The 23041-nt window shown below is 44.4% G+C and overlaps 1 protein-coding gene across 5 annotated transcripts in view; it reads left to right on the top strand.

Moving 5' to 3' along the window:
- The window catches only part of OTUD6B (OTU deubiquitinase 6B), a 30068-nt gene extending 9358 nt beyond the window's left edge, over positions 1-20710 (top strand). For 2 of the 5 annotated variants that reach the window (XM_074986959.1, XM_074986960.1), the window contains exons 3-7: positions 3133-3228; positions 5931-6243; positions 8676-8737; positions 9591-9697; positions 10888-12704. In XM_074986959.1, coding sequence (XP_074843060.1) covers positions 3133-3228; positions 5931-6243; positions 8676-8737; positions 9591-9697; positions 10888-10972 — 663 coding nt within the window. In that variant the 3' untranslated portion in view covers positions 10973-12704. Of the gene's footprint in view, positions 1-3132; positions 3229-5930; positions 6244-8675; positions 8738-9174; positions 9287-9590; positions 9698-10887; positions 12705-13853 lie in introns of those variants that run through there. The other 3 variants (XR_012644384.1, XM_074986961.1, XM_074986958.1) reach the window with 3 other exon arrangements.
- The last annotated feature ends 2331 nt before the right edge of the window (positions 20711-23041 follow it).

The raw sequence follows: 23041 nt of genomic DNA, 5'->3' as shown, positions 1-23041 counted from the left end.
GTTTTAGTCTTGCTGGGGTTCAGAACAGAAAGCCAGAGTCCCATTATGTGGGGCTGAAGCCTAGGCCTTGAGCACTGCCAGCTAGAACTGAAGCCAAAATCTGAGCACCTGAGCTTTGTGAGGATTCCTGTGGTATGGGGACCCAACCAATTGCCTTGCTTAACCTATACCCAAATTCCAGCCTGGGCTTTTATATGCAGAAAACCAGCTATGAAGGTTGTATAACATATTTTAGGGACCTTAAAGAAGAGGGAGGTCAGAAACCCTAATCCTGTACTCTCCCCCTGCCACAATTCCACGCCTCGTGTCCTCCGTTGGGCAGGATGCTTTGAGAAACGCAGTTTCTTTTCCTGCCTGTTTGTACCATTGCCCTCCATTGTAGCATCACAGCAGCCCCTGGTGGGTGAAAGGTGTAATTGTAATTGCCCTGCCCTACCCTGCCCTGCCCCGCCACACCCAGAAGAACTATCAGAAATTAAATACAGTAAATCCTCAAAATACATGATTTTGAGTTGCACTTAACGTGCATTGTCAGTTAAGCGTAACTCAAAATCCTGCTCCCCTGGCCTACAACCCTCCCCCCACCCCCTACGCAAACCTTCTGTGGCCTGGCTCATTTCCACCCCCTCAGCCCTAACCCACCCCAGGCTTAATCACGCTGTCCCCTTCCATGGCCCCAACCCACTGTCAAGCTTAACTCTTCCCAGCTGTGTCCCCTCCCAACCCTAGGACTTACCTCTCAGAAGGAGTTTCAGGTGTTCCTGCTGCTTCCCTGGCTGCAGAATGTGAATTCCACTGGGGAAAAATGCTGCCCCCCCCTCCCCCGACTTATGCAAAATTCGAGTTATGCTTAAGTCGAGGGACTCCTGTAGTCTCAGAGGGGTAGCCGTGTTTGTATCCTCGCAAAACAAAGCAAGCAGACATCCCACTTAATTCACTCTCCTCAGAGGTTTACTTTATTTTTTCATCTTCCCCTCCTTTCTGTTCCCTCTTCCCCATTCCTTACTTTTCACTTTTAATTTTTAGCTGATTCCTTAGTGTTCTCTCAGTTCTGCTTCAGAAACTGAAATGCGTCTTTCCCACAAAAGCTTGTGACCTAATAAATAATATTGTTAGTTTTTAAGGTGTTACTGTACTGTTTGCTTTTTCTTTATAGGGGTAGCAGTGTTAGTTTATAGTTTTACAAATAACAAACAGTCCTGTAACATCTTAAAAACAAATGTATTAGCTCATGAACTTTTGTGGGTAAGACCCACTTTTTCAGATGAAAAATGCAGTAGAAGAATAGAATCCAGGGTTTATATAGCATGGAGGGAAATAACCTGTTTTAATACAGAAGTAAAATCTCCCTGACCACATTCCTCTTCTTGCCACACCAAACTGGCGCTTATATGAGGTATCAAACCACTACAACCCATACTTGATGGGCACCACATCCTGAAAGAAATCTTTCCTGAGCCCTCTCTTCTGGCCTCCACACCCATCCTTCGAAGCAAGCTCTCCAAAAAGCCCAACACACCATCTCAAAGTGGCATTAGACCCTGCTAGAAAAAAACAGGTTGGCAAGTTTTGCATCTATCCCCATTGCTACAATGATCAACAACCCTGCCCCGTAACACACTTTTCAATATCTGTGCACCCTATATGTGCCTGTCACATATGGTGGTCCTCATTCAGCACACTGTATGCTTTAGTAACTATCATTTGGATAGTCACTATGCTCGCCGGTGAAATCTCACAGGAAAATGAGACAAAACCATCCTGTTACCTAGTAACAAAGTAACCATGTTCATCTGTACTCCAACAAAACAAAGCAGCAGTAATGTAGTACTTTAAAGATTAACACTGATTTATTCAGTGATGAGGTTTCGTGGGACTGACCCACTTCATCGGATCTGATCCCGTGGGTCTGTCCCACGAAAGCTCATCATCCTGTTACCTGTGCATCAACTCTTCTTGCAAAGTGATCATGAAACATCTGTTCTGTCAGTCCTCATCCTTAGCGCAAACCTGCATAACAAGTTCAAAAGACAAGCCTGGGAGTATAAATTTTTAACCTAACTAGACACACAAAATCATGATTTTAATAAAGAGACTGGATTTATGGCTTCTCGCAACGATCAGGAACTCACTAATCCCATTTTTGTCCTATAAATAAAGGGGTGCTTACAGGCTGCTTCATCTTGAATTGTCCCTTAGTTTGGCATAAGTGATTAGCACATTTTCTGTCTTTCATATTGTATTTAGCTGTGACACTCTGTTTTTCCCAGACTTGCAGAAGAGCTCTGTGTAGCTCAAAAGCTTGTCTCTTCAGTGGAAGTTTTTCCTGTAATTTCACTCATCTTGTGTCTCTGATATCTTGGGACCAACAGGGTACAATAACACTGCATGCAGCACTGACAAATTCAGCAGTTGTGCAGTAAATAAGGTAGGGCTATAGAGAGAAGGTCAAGCATTCCACTTTTAATATGTATAGGGAATTAGCTCAGTGCAGAAGACCTGGCAAAGTGTGGCAGAAACATTACAGTTCATCTGGCTTAAGTTCTGTGGATGAGATAGTATGTAGAAGAGTCTTTAGAGAATGTTGGATTGCATAGTTAACGTTCAGAAAAGTTGGATATATAACTTGTTACCTAGGTCCTTGTGACGTTTGACAGATTTAATTATGTTGATTAGCTCTCTCAAATTCTGAAGTTTTGTGGTATTGGATTTCAAGGTGTGCAGATCAGGTGAAGCTTCCATTTATGGCTAAGACTGAGTCTAGTGTTTTGGAGGTTGTCTAATGTAATTTTCACTGTATGCATGATGCTTTAGGGTCTTGATCAACATGTTCTTAAGTAGACTGACTTAACATTCCTGATAGTGAGGAAATAGAAGTGGGGCGTGTATATCATGAAATAAATGTGATAATCTAATAGGATAAAATATTGGCTGCCTTCCTACAAATAAAAGGAAGCTAAAATGTTTTTTCTTAACATATTTTGAAGGTTAAAAATGCTGTTGAGTATTTAAACTCTAAAGTGTAAACTGGTATTGATTGAAACAAATTTAAGAGAAATTTCCAAGAAAGTGTTGCAATTCGCCATTCTCACTCATATTAACTAAAATGTTCAGAATTGTGTTTCCCTCTAGGTAGAATCCGTGGTTGATAGTATTGCAAGTTTTCAGCTTGAGGAAAGAGAGCAACAGATTCAGCAACCTCGAATATCAAAAGCACAAAAAAGGCGGGTATGACACCAATTTCCGTGTTTTTTCTTCAAAAAAGTGTTGGCATTGTCACACTAGAATATGCATTTACTAACGCTTGGCTATGCCGAGCAACTGCTATTTGTATTGTTTACTTAAATCTCTAAAGAAATGTAGGCAGCGTTCCAGTACACTCTATCAAGTTTAATACAGCTGATAGAGCTGACTAGGAATAATCTGAAAACAGTTTAATCAACAAATGCTAATTCAGTAGACCATCTTGCATTTGACAAATTTTAATTGAACTACAGGTTGGTCCCCTCAGCCTGCCAGGAAATCCCCTTATTCCAAGGTTTGTGATTTAAAGACAGCCTGTCAAGGACCTCAGCACATCCAGTGTCAGTAGTTCCAGGGCAGCTGTGCTATGCCAGAGCTTCCAGTATCCCTACCTTGGAGCCTGGAGTATGGAAACACTGAGAGCCATGAGGGCTCCCAGTCTTTCTTCCATGGAAGTAGAAGCCTGGAAGCTCAGTCTCTAGCCAGATTGTGACTTTGGTCTCTTGCAGGGAGCAAGGAAGTCCTGAGAGCTTCTATTTGAGCATAGACTCTCTGGGCTTTTCAGCCTCTGGTTCTGCAGTAGGGAGTCTGGATAATCCGGCAGATGACTCCTCAGTACTCAGTCACAAGAGCTAGTTGGCTTGGGATACTTGAAGTCCAGGGACCCTGCCTCTAGGGCAGTCCATATGGTGGGGCAGGGAGCCCTGCCAGCTGCTGTCTGAAATTAACATACTTCTTGTCGGTTTTAAACTGACAGAGTCCTTTGGAACATACTGTTTCTGAAACACCTCATTTTGATGCATTTGGAAATGAAATTTTTCAGAATTTCTGGCTTGTGGGAAACTTTGAAAAATATGTTTCATTCTGATTTGGAATAAAACTGTATCAATTTCCCCTCAAACCAGAATTCCTCAGTTTTGGCCAACTTTAAATTGGTAGCTTACTTGGATGATTTTCCACTAGCAATCTGCAAGGGTGCTATATTGGATGCTTTGAGTCAGGGGTTTTCAAACTTTGGGCCATGGCTCATCAGAGTAAGCTGCTGGTGGGCTGCAAGATGCTTTGTTTTTCTGACTGTCTTCAGTCAGGGCTGCTTGTAGCTCCCAGTGGTTGTGGTTTGCTGTTCCTGGCCAATATACAAGCTGTGGGAAGTGACATGGGCTGGGCCACCGCTTCTGACAGCTCCCATTGGCTGGGAATGGTGAACCGCAGCCATTGGTAGATGTAAGCAGTCCTGCTTGCAGATCAAGTAAAGACATTGTCTTGTAGCCACCAGTGGCTTATCTTGATGAGCCATGACCCAGTCTGAAAGCCCTGCTCTAAATGCTTTTAAAGACTGTTACTCCTGTGTTGATACATCTGAATCTCTTTATAGGGGCATTTCTTTACATGTTTAATTAGAACTCATGAACCCATGGGCATGAATTGGAAAATGTAGAAACCTGTTAAAGAAGTATTACTTATTGTAACTGTAGTTCTTTGAGGATGTCACTTCTGTGCATTAACCCTAAGTGGAATATTTCTATCATAGTATTCGTAGGGTTTATCAGGAGGAACTTGAGGCACTTGGTGTTGTATGAGCCTCCTATAATCTCCTGACATCATGTGCTGTAAGAAGCAATTGCTTGGCAACAGCAGATATTGCTTTCCATAGGCTTCTGGGAACTCAGTAGATGTGGGTAAATGAATCACCCCACCAGTATGAATATTCAGAGGCGACATTTGGGTACGCAGTATATTATCTCAGCTGGAATTGCTTAGGACTCTGAAATTTATCCATCTTTGCAACACAAAAAATATTAAGATGTTTAAGGACTTCAGGGGGTCAGAGCATCAGTTTTATAACTCCTCTAAAAGATAAATGACTTAAGAATTGTCTCTACTTCACGATGGCTTGAAGATGCAGCAATTGATTCACCAGCTGTTGATTTATTTTTCTGCTTGCACACAATAAATCAGTTTCTGAGTGCTCTCCCATCAACTTCAGTACTCAACAAGAATGAGAAGAGTAGCCAGAGTTGATGGGAGAGAGGTCCCCACCGACCTTACCCACTGTGGTGTCTTCCAAGTGGTATGTCATCTTCAGCTTGGCAAATAGCAAAGCTGGAGCTGTGTAGCATAGATTGATGAGGGGTTTAGTGCAGACGGGATCTTTTGAGTGAGATCTACGTTAGTCAAGAACTGACAATGCTGCCTTCTGCACGTTTTCTGAAGGTCTTCCATCAAAATAGTAACTTGTGAGCCCACTTGACTTGAGATCAGGTGATAGAATAAAAATCCTGGAAATGCTTCAGTATAACATGGCTTCAAGAAAAACTCCTAAGCTGTAATTTTCAACCATGTGCCTAAAGTTAGGCACCTAAATAAACAAGTGATTTAGCTGTCTTTGGATTTAGGTACCTAACTTTAGGCACCAACTTGGAAAATTAATTTGCCAGTTCCACGGTACAAAGTTTCTTTCCTGAAGGGTGAATTTTAGTGTATTAACTGGGAAGATATTGACCTTCCTTAGTGGCACCATGGTATTGTACAGACCTCAGTCTGAACAAAAAAAATTCTGAATTACATAGGACTAAGCAGGAAAACAAAAATTGCACAGATGCTTGGGACCAATTGTGAGCTCGAGCTTTGTTTTTCGTATGAAATCCACATCTGTTCAGCATTCTTTTTTGTGCTTCCCATCCAAGGAAAAAAAGGCTGCATTGGAGAAGGAAAGAGAAGAAAGGATAGCAGAAGCTGAGATAGAAAATTTAACAGGAGCCAGACATCTTGAAAGTCAAAGGCTTGCCCAGATACTGGCAGCAAGGCACTTAGAGATTAAACAGATCCCATCAGATGGTCACTGCATGTACCGAGCTGTGGAAGACCAGCTCAAGAATCAGCAAAACTCCTGGACTGTTGCAACCCTGAGAAGTCAAACTGCAGAGTACATGCGAAGTCATGTTGATGATTTCCTGCCATTTCTAACAAATCCCAACACAGGAGATTTGTATAGCCGAGGTAAGAATTATAATTTAATAAATGGTTCTTAAATGGTTCTTTTAAGAGTCTTTTTACGTGTTACCAGTAGTTCTGGAACTTATCGGTATTGCAGTAATATCTGGCTTTTGACCAGCAACGCATGGTTGTGCCCTGATCATGGTTCTGCTTGGTAGTGTAGACAGGATCATAATCTCTTTTGTTACTAAGCAAATGTCTTGAAGGTGTTAATCTACACATAGGAAATGTATCTTCAGCCTGGTTATGTAACACAGTTAATCTTCTCTAAGGTGTGAAATGGAACCCCCTCACGCCTTGACCAGGTAACAGTGTAGTAAGCACATTCCTTGAGTGAGTGCAATTATAATGAAGATAGGCTCTCTAACATAAAGCTAATTTTGTTTACAGTTTAAATCTTGCTGGGATTGATGTTACTGTTAGCTTTGCTGAATCTTGTTTTGGAAGAAAATATGCCTTTGATTAAGTAGTCCGGGAAACACATTGTAAACATGACTTTGACATGAAAGTCAATGTCCAGCTATGTCTTCCTGATTTATTTCAAGTAATCTATGCCTCAATAGCAAAATAGCCCCTTCTTTAGAAATGCTTAGTCATGCTCTTTATACTGTACTGTACAGTACTAACCCCTGTATCTAGAATAGGCATTTAGCGGAAGGGAGCTTATACTTCCATATGACCAGGATACAGAAAAGTGTGATATACTTCGTTGTTCCTGTTAACATGCCAGTTAGTCCAGAGTTCAGCATTGTTCGTGTGGTTATCACTTGTGCCATAGAGTTGGGTATTAGTACAGTATTGTTAGGGTGATCATCTGTCCCCCATTTTTGGCTGGGGCAGCGCTGTATTTAGGGCACCAGGAAGGCCTCCCAATTTATTTTAACAAAGAGGCCAATTGTCCAGTATTCAGGCCCCCTGCAGAGCTGACCACGTCTCTTCCCCTTCCCGTGCAAACAGCGCAGGTGTATCCGTTGACCGGAGAGGGAGCCAGCAAGGGGGTCCTGCCATTGGGATGTGGCTGCCGCCCGGTTCCCACAGCTCAGGGAAGCCAGGAGGAGCACCAGTGTGGCTGCTGCCCTGTTTCTGGCACCCCAAGGCATGGGGCAGCTGGTGGGAGTGGGATCCAGTGCAGGGACAGCAGCCCTATTCCTGGCACCCCGAGGCGTGGGGCAGCTGGGGAGGCCCCATTCCTGGCCCCCTGAGGCACGGGGCAGCTGGGGAGGTCTCCCACGGGGTGGCAGCCCTGTTCCTGGTGGTCTGAGGCGTGGGGCAGCTGGCAAGGTCCCCCACAGGGTTGGCAGTTCCATGCCCAGTGTTCTGAGGCAAGGGGCAGCCAGGGAGCTGCCCCCCACCCCAGGATGTCATGTATTTGGGCTAGGGAAATATGATCACCCTAAGTGGTGTTGAAGTTAATCTGCATGTTTGCCTCTTATGATGTGTAATTGCTGATGCTTCACATTAGCTATGTGAAAAAGACAATTATATAGGTACTGCTGTATTGTTAGTGCTAGTTGTTAGCAGTACTGTAGCACTTCTGGCTGACTATTGTCTTATGGCTTGATTTTTCTTCCGTTCTTAAATTTTAAATTCCCTTATTATTTTATTGGTAGGTTTATTTTCAGTGTATCAAAATAAATAAAACTTCAGTTTGCCTCAAATCTTTACCCATCATAGTGTTTTTGAAATCCAAACTGATTTCCTTTAACCAATCAGAATGACTGACAGTTTATCCAAGCAAATGTTTTGTCTTAATTGTGAAATTTTGCCCAGTTTATTTTTCACCAAGAAAATATTAATGACTTTTATGAAGAGGTCAGTTAACTTTATTCTTTAAATTCGTTTCATCTATAAGAACACATCTTGATTATAACCCTCAGACTTACTTGCTAGGTTATTGAGAAATAAACAACCCAATCAGTTTTGAGGCAAACATAGTAGAGCTGAAGACAGATGTCAGAAAAGTTTTTCAGCTTCTGTAACTATCATGCACATAAGGCAGTCCTCCCTATTTAGATAGAAAGATACTTCCACTGCTTGCTGTCTCTCAAATCTGATTCCTGTAGTTTAAAGCTATTGTGTAGCACGTATTAGGTATAGTATTTAATTTGATTTATTGTCTGCAAAATGTATTAAAGAAGTGCTTAAAATATAACTTGCTCTTTTCTGATTTTATTACTCCTATCTTTCCTGTCTTTGCTCTCATTTTCTTCTTTTTTTCCAACAAGAGAACACACTATATTTTTTTCTTTTGTCACATGCATCTTTTTCCTATATTTCTTTTTCTCTGCACTTATACATTCTTATTCCTTTATATTGTGTTCTGTTTTTTCCAGTTCAAAATTTCTTTAGTTTATCTCATCAGTATTTTCACCCAGCACCCACATCCAGGATAGAGTTTTACTGAGAGGTTTACTCACTTTTTTTTTTCCCTGCAGAGGATTTTGAAAAGTACTGCGATGATATAGTCAACACAGCTGCATGGGGTGGTCAGCTGGAAGTAAGTATGGTACTGTTTGTTGTTGTTGATGAAACTCAGAAGTGGTTGAAAACAAATGGATTTTTAGAAACAAATTCTTAGAAATGTCCCTTCTCCATTTCAAAGAAAGGGCATTTCTGTAAAAAAGAAACTTCTGGAGGCCTAATCAAGCACAGTTTTATAAAGAAATGGGTAATAACATCTACTCTTCTATGGCATGTTTTATCAATAGATCTCAAAGCATTTTACAAAGAAAGTATAATTAGTCCAATTTTTACCTCTTGACAAACTTTATACAGTAGACTAGTTTGTTCTCGGTTTTGCCTGTACTTGTTTTTAATTTGATGGTTGACAATATGGCGGGGGGGGGGGGGGAGAAAATAAGAAAAAATAAGATTTGAAAAGTTTTTTTTCTATATGGAAAGTTGGTTTTATATATTTTTTGTTTGTTTAAACAGGATCAACATACTTCAGCTTGCTGACTTGTTACACAGCAAAACAAGCTACCATAGAGCAAAGTAATTAGAGAGTGAGATTTATAATAAAAACCAAAATAAACTTTTTAGTGCTTATGCTGTATTTTTGTATTTCATTCTGGTTTAGTATTCCAAATAGACTAGTTGCTCTTTCCAGTTCTTAAGAACTAGCAAAGTGCTATGCTATTTTATTAATAAAGCAAGAGACCATTTAATAGAAATCTTTTGTTGGAATTTTAAAAATAATCATAGGAGCATTTACTTAGGTTTTATAAAACCTAGCTTCTAAAAATTCCCCTAAATTTCAGAACTAAACTGAACTAATTGTATATGTGGTGGAACTAAGTATTTTTCATTATATTTAATTGTACTTCTCCATATGTTTTCCTGCCTTCAAGCTAAGGGCTCTATCACATATTTTGAAAAAAACAATTGAAGTCATTCAAATGGATTCTCCTCCCATTATTGTTGGTGAAGAATATTCAAGCAAACCATTGATACTTGTGTAAGTCGATACATTTACTTCTGTATTTTAATGTTTTTCTCACAGGAGAATATTCAAAGAATATTCAGTAGTGACTGAAATACTCCATTTAATCTCTCTGACTAGAGAATGTTACAGAATCACTTGGCTTGTAAATACAGTAATCCCTTGAGGTATGCAAGGGTTGCCTTCTGCACAATCCTCGTATACCTTGAATTTCGTGTAAGTTGGGGAGGGATTGGGGTCATGGGAGGGGATGAGGGGTTAAGCCTGGGATGGGTTAGAGCTGCAGGAGGGGTGGGAGGGTGCAGTTGAGATGGGGCGTGCAGGGGGTTGGACCTGGGCAGCAGTGGGTTTGGGCGTGGGTTGAGCCCGACCAGGGTGTTGGAGCCAGGGCTGTGGGGGTGTTGGGTAGGGTCCCACATATGGGATGCCAAAAAAGCATCCTGACTCCTGACTTATTTTTAAAAAGGTACCAATTGTCCTGTACTTAGGCCCTTCGGGGCGGGGCATGAGGCCGGGAGTGCCCGTGGCCACTGCTTCCCCAAGGCTTGGTGCAGCCAGGAGGAGCTGTCCCTCTCCCTGCATACTGTGTACCTAACGCAGGGGCAGGAAGTTAGGAGGGCTAAAAGCCTTCTCCCTACCTTCCCCGAGCAGTGCCTAGTGCTGCTCTGGAAAGGCCTGGGGAAGGGGCTCTTAGCCTGCCTGGTTGCCTACAGCTGCAGAAAGCTAGACAGGCTGAGAGCCCAGCAGCTTCACATTGTGCGAAACTCGCGTTAAATCGTGAAGCTGCGTATAGCGAGGGCTTACTGTATGTGCAAAATAGCCATTGATAAATCAAGTTAGAAAACGAAAGATGCTCACTCAAACATGTCACTTTGATTTTTTTTTTTAATAGTCTTCAGTTATTTAGCAAAAGGTATTTTATTTACAATTGAAATGTATTGTATCATTTTATGTACAAGCTCCATTAATGATGTGTGTAGGACTTCTTATTAGCAAAAGTAAAAAGATGCTCCTTTCCCAAGAAAACATGGAGTCAAACTTTCGACCTGGTTTCTGGGATAATACATTTTTTCATGCTGTCTAGCACTTTAGTTCAATGTCTTTAATCTGTCATAAAGCAGAAAGTAGATATGTTAATATATGCATATTGTATAAATTTAAATTTAGTTAAATGTTAATTTTTTTAAAATGGCTTCTTTTTTTAGGTATATGAGACATGCATATGGATTGGGAGAGCATTATAATTCTGTAAAACTGCTAACAGACACCACTACAGAAAATGGTAGCTAGTGTACGAGTCCAGTGTGCGTGGATAATGGGTGCCACTTGATACTTTGACTCTTCATTGCTTAATGGTTCCCTCCCAGGCTGGAAAGTGAAAGTAACAAAGGAACTTTTAAGAGGCGCACGAGATCTGACTACATATCAGAAATGGCAGTTTAAAACAGTACCTAGACTCTGCTGATTTAGGTCATGTTTTAGAATATTATTTTCTAAAATGTTGGCTGCTCAAAATGGAATATCATGCATATTTTGAGTATTTTGGTTTACATAGCATATTCTGCCACAATGAAAAGGTAAGTAGTGTATATTTTAGGTAGCTTGAGGTTTTTTTTTTTTCCTGCTTTGTGCATTTCTACTGAAGAATTGATGTGATGTGCAGGCTCCTATTAGATCATTTCCTGTAGATTGTGGTGATCATGGACATTCTAGTAAGGTATTTTAAATAACTGTTGAATACTATTCTAGACTGGCATGATCATCAAGCTACTGCTTTAATAATCCCATATTAAACATATTTAAACAATATTAAGGCCTTTCCTAATACTTCAGTAACGTGAGAGCTGTAGCCAGTGATGCTAAACATCTTACCTGACTCAAAAAGTCACAAACCTATTTTATAGATTCTCCTCTTAGTTTTATTTAACTCAGGTTTTCAAAACTGTCTTTGTCGTCTTCAGCAGGCATTTCTTCTTATGGCTATAGATGACAGCAAATGAGTGCCAATTGATAATGGCACTGCTGTTCCACAATCCCATGTGTGGGATTTTCATTCTTTTGCATTTTTTCTTTACAATAGTTGCCATTTTAGATGTAGACTCTTTGAACTAGTCCACATATGCTGTTTATAGTGCTGCTGTTCCATCAGATCAGCAGTTGGAAAACAGTTTATAACCCTGAAGTATGGCCCGTACTTACAATTTAGGTCACTCCTGAGTACCATACCAATCCCTAACTGATCCTTGGTGTAGATGCAGCTAGGTCACTGGAAGAAGGCTTCCATCAGCCTACTTCTTATCGGGGAGATGGTGTTTCTGCAGCTGTGGAAAAAAAACCTTCCGTTGGAGAAGACTTAAAACACATCAGGAAAGCCTGCTAGTACTAGGGAATTATTTTTGATATGGGGACCGTTTCAGCCTTTTTTACACTTCATAGTTTAACTGCCTGAACAAACCAGTTGGGGGAAAAGCAGCTGTTAAAGATGAAACAATGCTACCCCTTAGCTTTGGACTGAGAGTTTTTATAGTCCCACGTCTAAGACACTTGAGTCATACAATAAAACCAGAAAACATTCCTGGTACTTCAGTGTTAAAAAATAAAGAGGGAACCCATTCATGCCTTCTTTATATATCATAAAATGTAAGACACACAACCAACTATTTTTCTTCTGTGGGCCATTCAATGAGAGCACTTTATGGTCTTGCTGAAAGAGATGAAAATGAGGACTTCACAAATCCTGTCTTGTTTTATAGGTAGTGTTCCCTCATGAAGATTGTTTGTTTGATTATGAATTTCAGAGCATGGAGCCTGTCAGGCATATCAAGTGTTAACCAAATATAATTTTGTTTGGCAGTCTTCATTTGTTTGGTATTTATTGTAACTGGGTAAATCCAACTGATGATTTGTTTGTAATAGTAAGATTTTCTTTTTTGCTGTGCCCATTACCAGAAATGGATGTGTTAGTGAAGGAATTTATATAGACGTCTTCTTTAATGCCATAAAGATTTTTACCATAAGACAATCTACTGTTTTCAGTGTTACTTGAAATTGATGTCAGAAGTAGCGCACATGCTGATTTTATGAAGCTGAATAGTGAATAATTCCCAATTAATTGAAGTTTCATCAGAATTTATTCCTGAGTCACTAACTTAAAAGAGAAACAGTGATATTGGCGTTCTGGAATGTATCTTTATCCAACAATTTGTCCAATTCAAGATGTTTACAACTTGTACAAAGAAAAAGAATAATTATAGTGAGCACAGGATCTTTGCTTGTGCTGGGTGGCCCTTGCAAAAAAACCAAAATGTATGGAAACTTCCATTCAAGTCTCTTTGAATTAGAACCAACAGTTCCATTAAAGATCGTGCTCTATTAAAGGAATAGCAACCCAAAAGCTTATTTTTTTTTCCCTTCCAGTTTTTAAATCAATGCTTTTTCTTCATGTCACCAATTGTGCTTGCTGTGGCCTTTTTCCGTAACACCCTGTCAAATGTATTATAGAATTTTCTCCTCTTAGGGGAAAATGTCCGGCTAGGTCCTACAAAAGCTCCCTGTTTCACTTTGCATTTTAACTTTTTACTGCATATTGAAGCATGGATTATGTGATTTATAGTGATGCTTCTAAATTATAAATATGGTTTAAGGTCTAGCTGTTCAGAAAACATTTTTAATTTCTCAATTTTCTCCAATTCTGGTTATTTCCCTTGAGCTGCAAAATCTTACCACTTCTGCTTTGTTTCTTACCCTTCAAGTACTCATAGAAAGGTATCATGTTTAGCGTGTGTGTGTGCATCCACATGTGATTTGTGATCCCTCAATGGTCTGTAGGTATCTGAATTTGCAGGGCTCTAATCATGTCCCTTCTTTGTCATTTGTAGCAAACCTGTAAAAATTCACCTTTTTTGCATAAATCATTTGATTTTAATTATTCCTATTTTTACCAAGCAAAACTTTTTTTTTGTGCTTTTGATACCATTACAGAATTAGTGGCTAAAGGGGTTGCTACACAGGTGAACTTCAGGGAAGCTTGTCCATGAAATATATACACCTTCCTCAGAATTAGTTCAGGATGACTTGGGCTGGAGCATTCACGTTTTGAAAACTGGGAGTGAAATTATAAAAACTACAGTGGGTATGATGGTGAATGAAATACTTAATTTCTTTATTACAGATATTGTCTCTGAAAACCAGAGTGAACAGAACATTAATGAAAGTCCCAGTCAACTCATCATGTAAGGCATTGCAATGCTCTTTGGCATCAGACCTCCTTTTGCTACCATGTTGCCATTGTACCAGTGACTTGTAGTTCCTAATGCTGTCCATCTTTGTTTCTTGATGCAAATAGGGCGTTGCCAGCATCCTTGATTACTAGTATGCAAAATGCTTTGGTCATTACAGACGTACTCTTTTTTTTTTTTTTACATCAGCCACATTAAGGGGTCAGAGCAGTATGAACATCTAGTTTATAAAGTTCCTAACCAGGATGTAGGCCTTGAGTTATGTTAGAGAATGCATTGCTGAATTTAGGGCTCAGTATCGTAGATGTTTCATAACCATGATCTGCCTGAAGAGATTATAGCCTATATAACAGTCAGCAGGTGGGAGAAGGAATGTGGGTCTTGGGGCCTGAGAAGGGGAAGGTTTGTGCTATTAGTTACAGCATGTAGCACAAGACTGAGTCTGTTTACCTGGACTCTTAAACTTATTGTCTCTCCCCCACCCCCCGTCCCCCAGTGTAGACATTGCCTTGAAATAGACTGATGCACAGGTGTGGCTGTTGATGCCCAAGATTGCAGATGGTGTTGCCTTCTGTTTTAGTTTGGGCAGGATCAACAGCTAATGTCAGAATGGGGGTAGTGCAGAGCTGAAATGACGTAAAGCCTTGACAGCATGAGGTGGAGGTAGGTGGGTAGGGGGCGGTATATCAAGGTCATGCTCCTTTCTTCCCAGATTATGGCTGCAGCATGGAGCAAGGAACCACCCCATTCACTCCGACTCCTCAGCAGGGAGTATTTGAGGATCAGGCAGTGGATTTGTTCCCCATTTTTCCTGTGGGAGCAGTGGAAGTGTTATGGAAGGGGTAATGTGCCCACTCCTCTTCTGGGACTTTGTACAGAAGAGAGATGGTGGGTGTGACCAGGTTCCCAAGTAAGCTATGCTGAGCTTACTGAAGTAGGGCAAATGGTAAAAAATGGAGGGATATTCCAATGCTTAGATTTACCAAGCTAGCACAAACCAGCTTCTTTAATACCTTACTGGTTACCAGAAGCCAAAACAAAGTTCCCTTTAAAGCAACCTCGCTTTGGCCTTCCAACTAGATACCCAAGTCAAATATGAGGATTACTGAAAATCTTATTTCCTCCTCGAGTGTCCCCGTGGGTGCTCCACGATAGGTGTCGGGCTCGCTCCGGCGCCGCAGATCGGATCTTTCCAGCAGTTTCTGCCGGACCGCACCCTTGCGCGCTCCCGGCCACGTGTGCGATCCGGTCCCCACCAGTTCCTCCTTAACCGCCATCGGCTGCAGACGGAATCCGCTCAGGCTGCTGCCAGAGTCAGTGTATTTAATGTTCTTAGTGTTTTTAGAGTTTCTTTTCAGTCTTTCAGTTAGCTTGTTGTTTTCTCTTATTGCAATATGTGTAACCAGAGGAGCAGCGGAGGCCCGGGGACGTAAGGCCATTAGGCCTCCTGCCATGGCAGGCTGGGTCTGAGAGAGGGGAACAAGCACAGAGAAGGTGCTAAGTACCCTATTAACAACTTAAAGACTCACCGCAATGTCCTCTTCAGGATTCAAGAAGTGAGAGTCATGCCGCGAAGCTATGCTGGCCTCCGATGGGCACAGTCAATGTATTAGGTGCCTGGGGGAATCTCACGTCACCCAGAAATGCTCCTTCTGCGCAAAGCTCACTGCCAGAGCCAGGAAGGACAGAGACATGCGGCTAAAAATGCTGCTCTTTGATAAGGCCCTCCAGCCAGACGTGCCGGAGCGGCCTCAACAAGAGGAACCCACAGGGCCCCATAAAAGGAAGGCGGCGGCATCCCTCACCCCATCAGTGCAAAAACGGAGGAAGCTCTCTCCAACCCGATCCCTGCCGGCAGCCACAGCGAGCGGGACGGGTGCAGCACATAGGCGCCAGCCGCAATTACAAACAAGCGGCGGCGTGGAAGCGCACGTGGCAGAGGCTGAGCCTCCGATGATTAAACAGCTGGCCCGCACCGCGGTCAGAGCAGCGGCCAGGCAAGCGCCGGAACCGGCGGCACTGCAGCTAGCGGCACAGACCCCCGAGGCGCCGACGGTGCAGGGCTCGCAGGCGCCGGGGGAGACCACCCGCGCGGCACCGCAGTTAAGCTTGCCGAGCGTGGCGCGGAAAGGGGCGGAGTTAGCCCCACAGGGGAGGGGAAAGGCAGCAGAGAAAACCCGGCACCGCAGCCCTTCTCCAGACAGGGCTGCAGGGCTGCTCTCTCTAAGCCCTCCCCTTATGCTGCGAACTCCAACAAGGAGGCAGGGGTCTCCCCCAGTCTACTCTGAGCCTCCCTCCCCGTTCCTCCAGCCAGCGTCACCATGGCTTGGGCCACCCTCGCCTTTTCTGGGATTTGACCCCCTGGAGTACTACCACAAATCAGTTTCACCACTGTCTCAATCACCCAGATGATCTCGCTCCCCCAGACACAGGGGATATGCGCCTTGACAGTGGTCCAGGTCTCCATCCCAGGAACCGTGCCCGCGTTGCCATGGTCGCCCCTATCACGCTGGGCATAGACAGCACGCCCCCAGGGACAGGTCCCCCCCAGACGGTTCACTATCCCCGAGGGCAATCGCGGACGGGGACGGAAACGCAGCTGTCTCAGGGGGAGTTGGTTCTGGAACCCCGAGATTTTCCCTCGCAAGCCTCCAGTGAGAGGATGTATCATCGTCAACAGGACCCCGAGGGCTCAAGGGAGGCTTACCCCAGTGGTTCCTCTCTGTCCTCCCCCGACGAGGCTACGGCCCCAGGGGATGTCCACCCCCCGGACGATCTCAAACAGTTCCAAGAGCTGTTTAAAAGGGTGGCCTTTACACAAGGCATCCAAACAGCAGAGGTGCAGGAGAAGCACCATAAGCTCCTCAAAAACCTGAGACCTCCGGCCTCTTCTAAAATAGCTATTCTGCTCAACGAAGCAATTATGGAGTCCGCTACCACGATATGGCAGACCCCAGCGTCCGCTCCACCTATAAACAAGAGAGCGGATAAGAAATACTTCATCCCGGCGAAGGGCATGGAGTTCCTGTTTAGTCACCCACAACCAAATTCACTGGTGGTGGAATCGTCTCAACAGAGGTCGAAAACTTCCCAGTACAAGGCAGGGGGAATGGACAAAGATGCCAAGAAGCTAGAGCTATTCGGCAGACAGGTCTACTCCTCTACCCTACTGTTGAGAATGGCAAATTATGCAGCACACCCAGCGAACCGTAATTTTGACAATTACTCCAGACTGACTTGTCTCATGGACTCGCTTCCAGAGGATAAGAAGCCAGTGCTGAAGGCCATCGTGCAGGAAGGCTACGCAGCCTCGAGGACAGGAGTTCAGATCGCCCTGGACGTAGCAGATACGGCAGCACGCTCAACGGCTACGGCAGTGGTCATGCGCAGGGAATCCTGGCTTCAGACATCGGGTATCCCGAGGGATCTGCAGGTGAAGATTGTCGATCTCCCCTTTGACACGCAGAAGTTGTTTGCCGAATCAACTGATTCGGTCCTTCATTCCAGTAAAGACTCAAGGGCCACTCTCAGAACCTTGGGGATTTATACCCCTCCATACAGGAAGAAAAAGTATTACCCTCAGCAAAGACGATACCCGTATCAACCCCAGCGTGCTCAGTACCAAATGGGCTACGAACAAGGACGGCATCAACAGCACCAACAGTATAGAACTCCCAGGCGACGTTCCCAACAGAGCTGTGCATCCGCAGGGCAGGGCCAAAGGCAACAAGTTTGAAGGACAGATCGAGGGCTGCACTATCACTACCATCATGCAATGTCATCCAAAGCTAATGTTCCATCATCGCCTCCGACCATTCTACGCCCAGTGGGAAAAGATCACCACAGACGAATGGGTACTGGAGATCATAGCCACGGGTTACGTGATCCCCTTCCAGTCGCTCCCACCGCCACGACCTCCACCCAGGCCCCATCTCAAGGACACCTCCCACGAAGCGAGACTCAAGCAGGAGGTGGACCATCTTATGCTATAGGGCCAGTGGAAAGAGTGCCGGAGCAACTCCAAGGGAAAGGGTTTTATTCAAGATACTTCCTCACAGAGAAAAAAACAGGAGGCTGGAGGCCCATCTTAGATCTTCGAGGCCTCAACAGGTACTTGCGCAAACAACGCTTTCGGATGATCACAGTCGCCTCTATTCTCACGGCACTGGACGATGGAGATTGGTTCGCAGCCCTCGACTTACAAGATGCGTATTTCCATATAACAATCCACCCGGCTCACAGACGCTTTCTCCGGTTTATGGTCGGCAAAGAACATTTCCAATACAAGGTTCTGCCGTTTGGCCTCTCCTCAGCCCCCAGAGTCTTTACCAAGACCCTGGCAGTGGTGTCAGCCTACCTGCACAGACAGGGGGTGTTTATATTCCCATATCTGGACGACTGCCTACTGAAAGGGGCTTCGAAGGAAGAGGTACTACGCATGATACGCGTTACAGCAAGCACGTTCTCTTCGCTGTGCCTGGTCATCAACCTGGCAAAGTCAAAGATCGACCCCACACAGGACATGGAGTTTATGCGTGCCCCTATGAACTCTTATCACAGCAAGGGTTTATCTACCAGATGCTCGCTTTCGCGCTATTGGTTCCCTTGTACAAGTCATCACTTCCAGCCCCATGGTGCCGGTTCTAACGTACTTACAGCTGCTAGGCCACATGGCAGTAGCAACGCTCGTAGTACAGAACGCCAGATTGCATATGCGCAGCATGCAGCATTGGCTGGCAAGCGTCTACAAACCGGCAACACACACCATCCGCAGGGTGGTGTCGCCCACAACAGAGGTGCACAGATCCCTGCAATGGTGGGTGAACCCCAAGAACATGCTAACAGGGGTACCCTTTCATCAACCACAAATCTCTATCTTCCTCACCACTGATGCCTCCCACATAGGGTGGGGAGCACACATGGGCGAAAAGGTGACGCAGGGACTGTGGTCCCCTACGGAATAGTCGCTGCATATAAATATACTGGAGCTCAGAGCAGTGTTCAACGCCTGCAAACACTTTCGAGACTATATACAAGGCAAAGTAGTTGGGATCAATACAGACAATACCTCCACCATGTTTTATATAAATCAACAAGGAGGAGCTCGGTCCCGTGCCTTATGTGCAGAAGCAGTCTGGCTGTGGAACTGGTGCATCGCCAACAATATAACCTTGAAAGCCTTGTATTTACCAGGCGCTCACAACGTGAAGGCAGACCAGTTGAGCAGGCGCTTCGCACTCACACACGAGTGGCAGATTCGTTCCGATCTGCTACGACCGCTTTTTCACGCATGGGGGTTTCCCCAGATAGACCTGTTTGCCACTCAACACAACAAGAAGTGCCCTCAATACTGCTCCAGGGCAGGACTGGGACGGGGGTCCCTGGGGGACGCATTCGCGATCTCGTGGAAGGGCCCCCTGCTCTACGCATTTCCTCCCACAGTGCTCATCCACAAGGTCTTGCAGAAAGCCAGGAGAGAGAGAGCCCACATGATCCTAGTAGTCCCAACTTGGGATCGACAGCAATGGTTCCCCTTGCTTCTGCGCATGTCGGACTGCCCACCGATGCCCCTTCCGGTGGCGCCGGATCTGCTCACGCAAGCCCAGGGGTCCATAGTGCATCCACACCCCCGAGGCCTGTGACTGCAAGAATGGTTAATCCATGGCTCAGCTCCCTAGAGAGTACATGTACGGAGGGAGTGCAACAAGTCCTAGAAAGTAGCTGAAGGACTTCTACCAGGAAGACCTACAAGCAGAAATGGACTCGATTCACTGCATGGTGTTCTACCAAGCAATTAGCTCCCCTTGATGTGCCTATATCTGTAATATTAGAATATTTACTGGACCTCGAGAGGTGGACTTTCCCTATCCTCGTTAAAGGTCCACCTTGCCACTATATCAGCTTTCCGGCATGAAGAGGAAGGACCCACAGTGTTTGCCCATCTCATGGTTACCAGGTTCCTCAAGGGGCTGGTAAACCTGTACCCCCCTCGGAAACCGCTTCCACCTTCGTGGAGCTTGCACCTGGTGCTTAACGCGCTAACGGGACCACCGTTTGAACCCTTAGCCACAGTTTCCCTCCGTCTCCTTAAGATAAAAACAACCTTCCTTCTTGCAATCACGTCAGCTCGCAGGGTGAGCGAGCTCACGGCAGTTATGGCAACACCACCCTGCACAGTATTTTCAAAGGAGGTGGTAACCTTACGGCTGCATCCAGCCTTTGTTCCGATAGTTTCTTCAGAGTTTCATATTAACGAACCTATAGTTTTACCCTCGTTTTATCCAAAGCCTCATAACTCCATCAAAGAGGCACACCTACACCTCCTGGACGTGAGGAGGACTCTGGCTTTCTATATAGACAGGACTAAGTCCTTCTGGAAAACGGATAGACTCCTAGTCTCTCTCGCTCCCAGATCAAAAGGAGAAGGTCTCTCTTCGCAGAGAATCTCGAAGCACATCATATCCTGTATAAAAATGTGCTACGAACTTAGACTCCTTTACTGGCCCCGCCTAGGGCTCACTCCACCAGGGCGGTGGCGGCATCAACAGCCTTTTTCAAGGGCATTGCGTTAAAAGACATCTGCAGAGCGGCGACCTGGTCATCCTACGACACCTTCGCCAAGCATTATGCCCTACACAGGGTATTCCAAGAGGATACCCGTCTTTTGACAGCGGTCCTTTCGGGGGCAAGCTGCACATAACCCGATTACCGACCTCCTTTCTTGGGTTACTGCTGGGTAGTCACCTATCGTGGAGCACCCACGGGGACACTCGAGGAAGAAAGAGAATTTACTCACTGTAGTAAGGATGGTTCTTCGAGATGTGTCCCCGTGGGTGCTCCACCACCCGCCCATCCTCCCCGCTTTGGATCTCTGTTTAGTATTTTTCAGGAGCATCCGAGGCGGTTGGTCAAGGAACTGGCGGGGACTGGATCGTGCACGTGGCTGGGAGCGCGCAAGGGAGCGGCGCGCGCCGGTGCATGCGCGGTCCAGCAGAAACTGCTGGAAAGATCCGATCTGCGGCGCCGGGGTGAGCCCGACACCTATCGTGGAGCACCCACGGGGACACATCTCGAAGAACCAGCGTTACTCTGGTGAGTAACTTCTCTTTATCTACCAATCCCAAAGGATCATCAGACATATCACCTCCCAGGTTAATGAGTATTTTTCATCTTACCTAAATACATACATGCAACCAATATTTAATAACTAAAATAAAATATACCTGGTCAAAGTATTGGTTAAAATATCAGTATACCTAGTACAGTTTTGAGATTAGTTTCATAGCAGAGATGAAAAGTCTCAGAGATAGCCATGTTCGTCTATATCTGTGTAAAAATGAGGAGCCTTATATTGCCTTAGAGACTAACAGATTTAGTAAGGTATGAGCTTTCCTGGAAAAGAAAACCCACTTCATCAGATGGACTGGAGTAGAAATATAAAGACAGGTATATACGTCAGAAAATTACTGCAAAAGAAAGAAGGTATTGTCAAATGTAAATTAGGGTGATTGTTGTCATTCAGTGTAGTGGTGGGGAAGATCTGAATGTCCATCAAGGGGAAGTTGCCTCTGTGGATTATTAACCAATTAAGTCTCATTGAGGCCTAATGATATAGTATTTAATTTGCAAATATGCTCCTATTCAGCTAAATTGAATGGTCATGATCGCCCTGACTGATCACTCTAATTTATAATGGATAGTAACTTCTTTATTTTGCAATAATTTTCTTACATATATCCATTCTCCAGTCCATCTGATTAAGTGCGTTTTACTCACAAAAGCTTATGCCCTAATAAATCCATTAGTCTCTAAAGTGCTACAGGATTCCTTGTTTGTTTTTCATGGTAGAGATGGTGAGTTTGAAACTTCAAAGAGTTCTTTAAAAATCAGTCTGATCCCAATGGGACTGGAAATCTGTCTTGAGACTCAGGCTTCCCCTGCATATAATGTAGAGCCGATCTTAGATAAAGAGAGTGAGCACTCAAGATGCCTTTATATAATTCCAGCATGGAGCTTCTCTGGACAGGATGGAGTCCTTAGGTGAACAGTAGGCAATCAAGACTTTGAAGTAGACCTATTTCCTAAGCATCACCAGTAATTTGTACATGGATTAACATAAGGCAGTGGCCTGTTTTCCACTATTTGCAGGTGATTTGCAATGTACTCCAGAGAGAGCAATAGGTCGATATAATTATATTTACAGTTTATTTAAATGTTAAGATCTCCTTTTGATCTGAGTTAACAGAATACAACATAGACTAGAACTGTTTGATTACCCTGTTAACCTCTAAGAATATACACTCATCCCTCGTTAAATGAGTACTTTACTAATGAGTATTTGCTAAAATGAGGGGGACACATACCTACCTTTGCTCACTAGATGAGTGAACTCCCACCTGCTACTAGGAGCCTTCTCCCCCCCTCCCCCCCCTGCAGCTCCAGCCTGCTGCAGCCTGATCCCCATGCCTGCTGGCCTCACGGACCCAGCCGGCTGCAGCTTGAACCACCCTCACCTGCTCCGCAAACCCAACCCACTGCAGCCTGAAACTCTGCTAGCCTCACAGACCCAACCTACCACAGCCTTAACACACACCCCCCCGCCCACCAGGGACCCAACCTGCCACAGCCATAATGCCCCTTGTCTGCCCCACAGACCCAACCCACCATCAGGTTTTAACCCTTCCATCCTTCTGCTCATGGCCCCAAACTGCCCCCAGCCTTTAACCTACCCCAAACACCCCTCCCCCCCCCCCCCCCCCCCCCCGCAAACCCAAGTTTCACTTACCTTTCAAAAGCAATGCCATATGCTGCCACTCCTGCGCCAGTTAGGAGCACTTGGAACCAATCAGACTTTTAGGTGTATTTTAATGGGAATTTAGTGTCCCTCTTACGAGTTTTCACCTATGAGCAGAAAGTTGGGAACCAGCTGCACTCATATAGCGAGGGATGAGTATATATGTAAACATCCACCAATATGTCGCTAAAGGTTGAATTTGGATCATTTATCCTGTAGGATGGTTAACTCTGTTATTGTGTCACAGTGGGTCTCTATGGTTGTGTTCTGCAAACAATCTGCAGAGAGCAAACATCTTGTCTCTGCTGCCACAGGTGATATTGCAGT

The sequence above is a fragment of the Carettochelys insculpta genome, chromosome 2 (assembly GCF_033958435.1).
Source record: "Carettochelys insculpta isolate YL-2023 chromosome 2, ASM3395843v1, whole genome shotgun sequence".
In the NCBI taxonomy this organism is placed as follows: Eukaryota; Metazoa; Chordata; order Testudines; family Carettochelyidae; genus Carettochelys; species Carettochelys insculpta.
The sequence above is the reverse complement of the archived record's forward strand: the minus strand, read 5'-3'. Positions and strand labels throughout refer to the sequence as shown.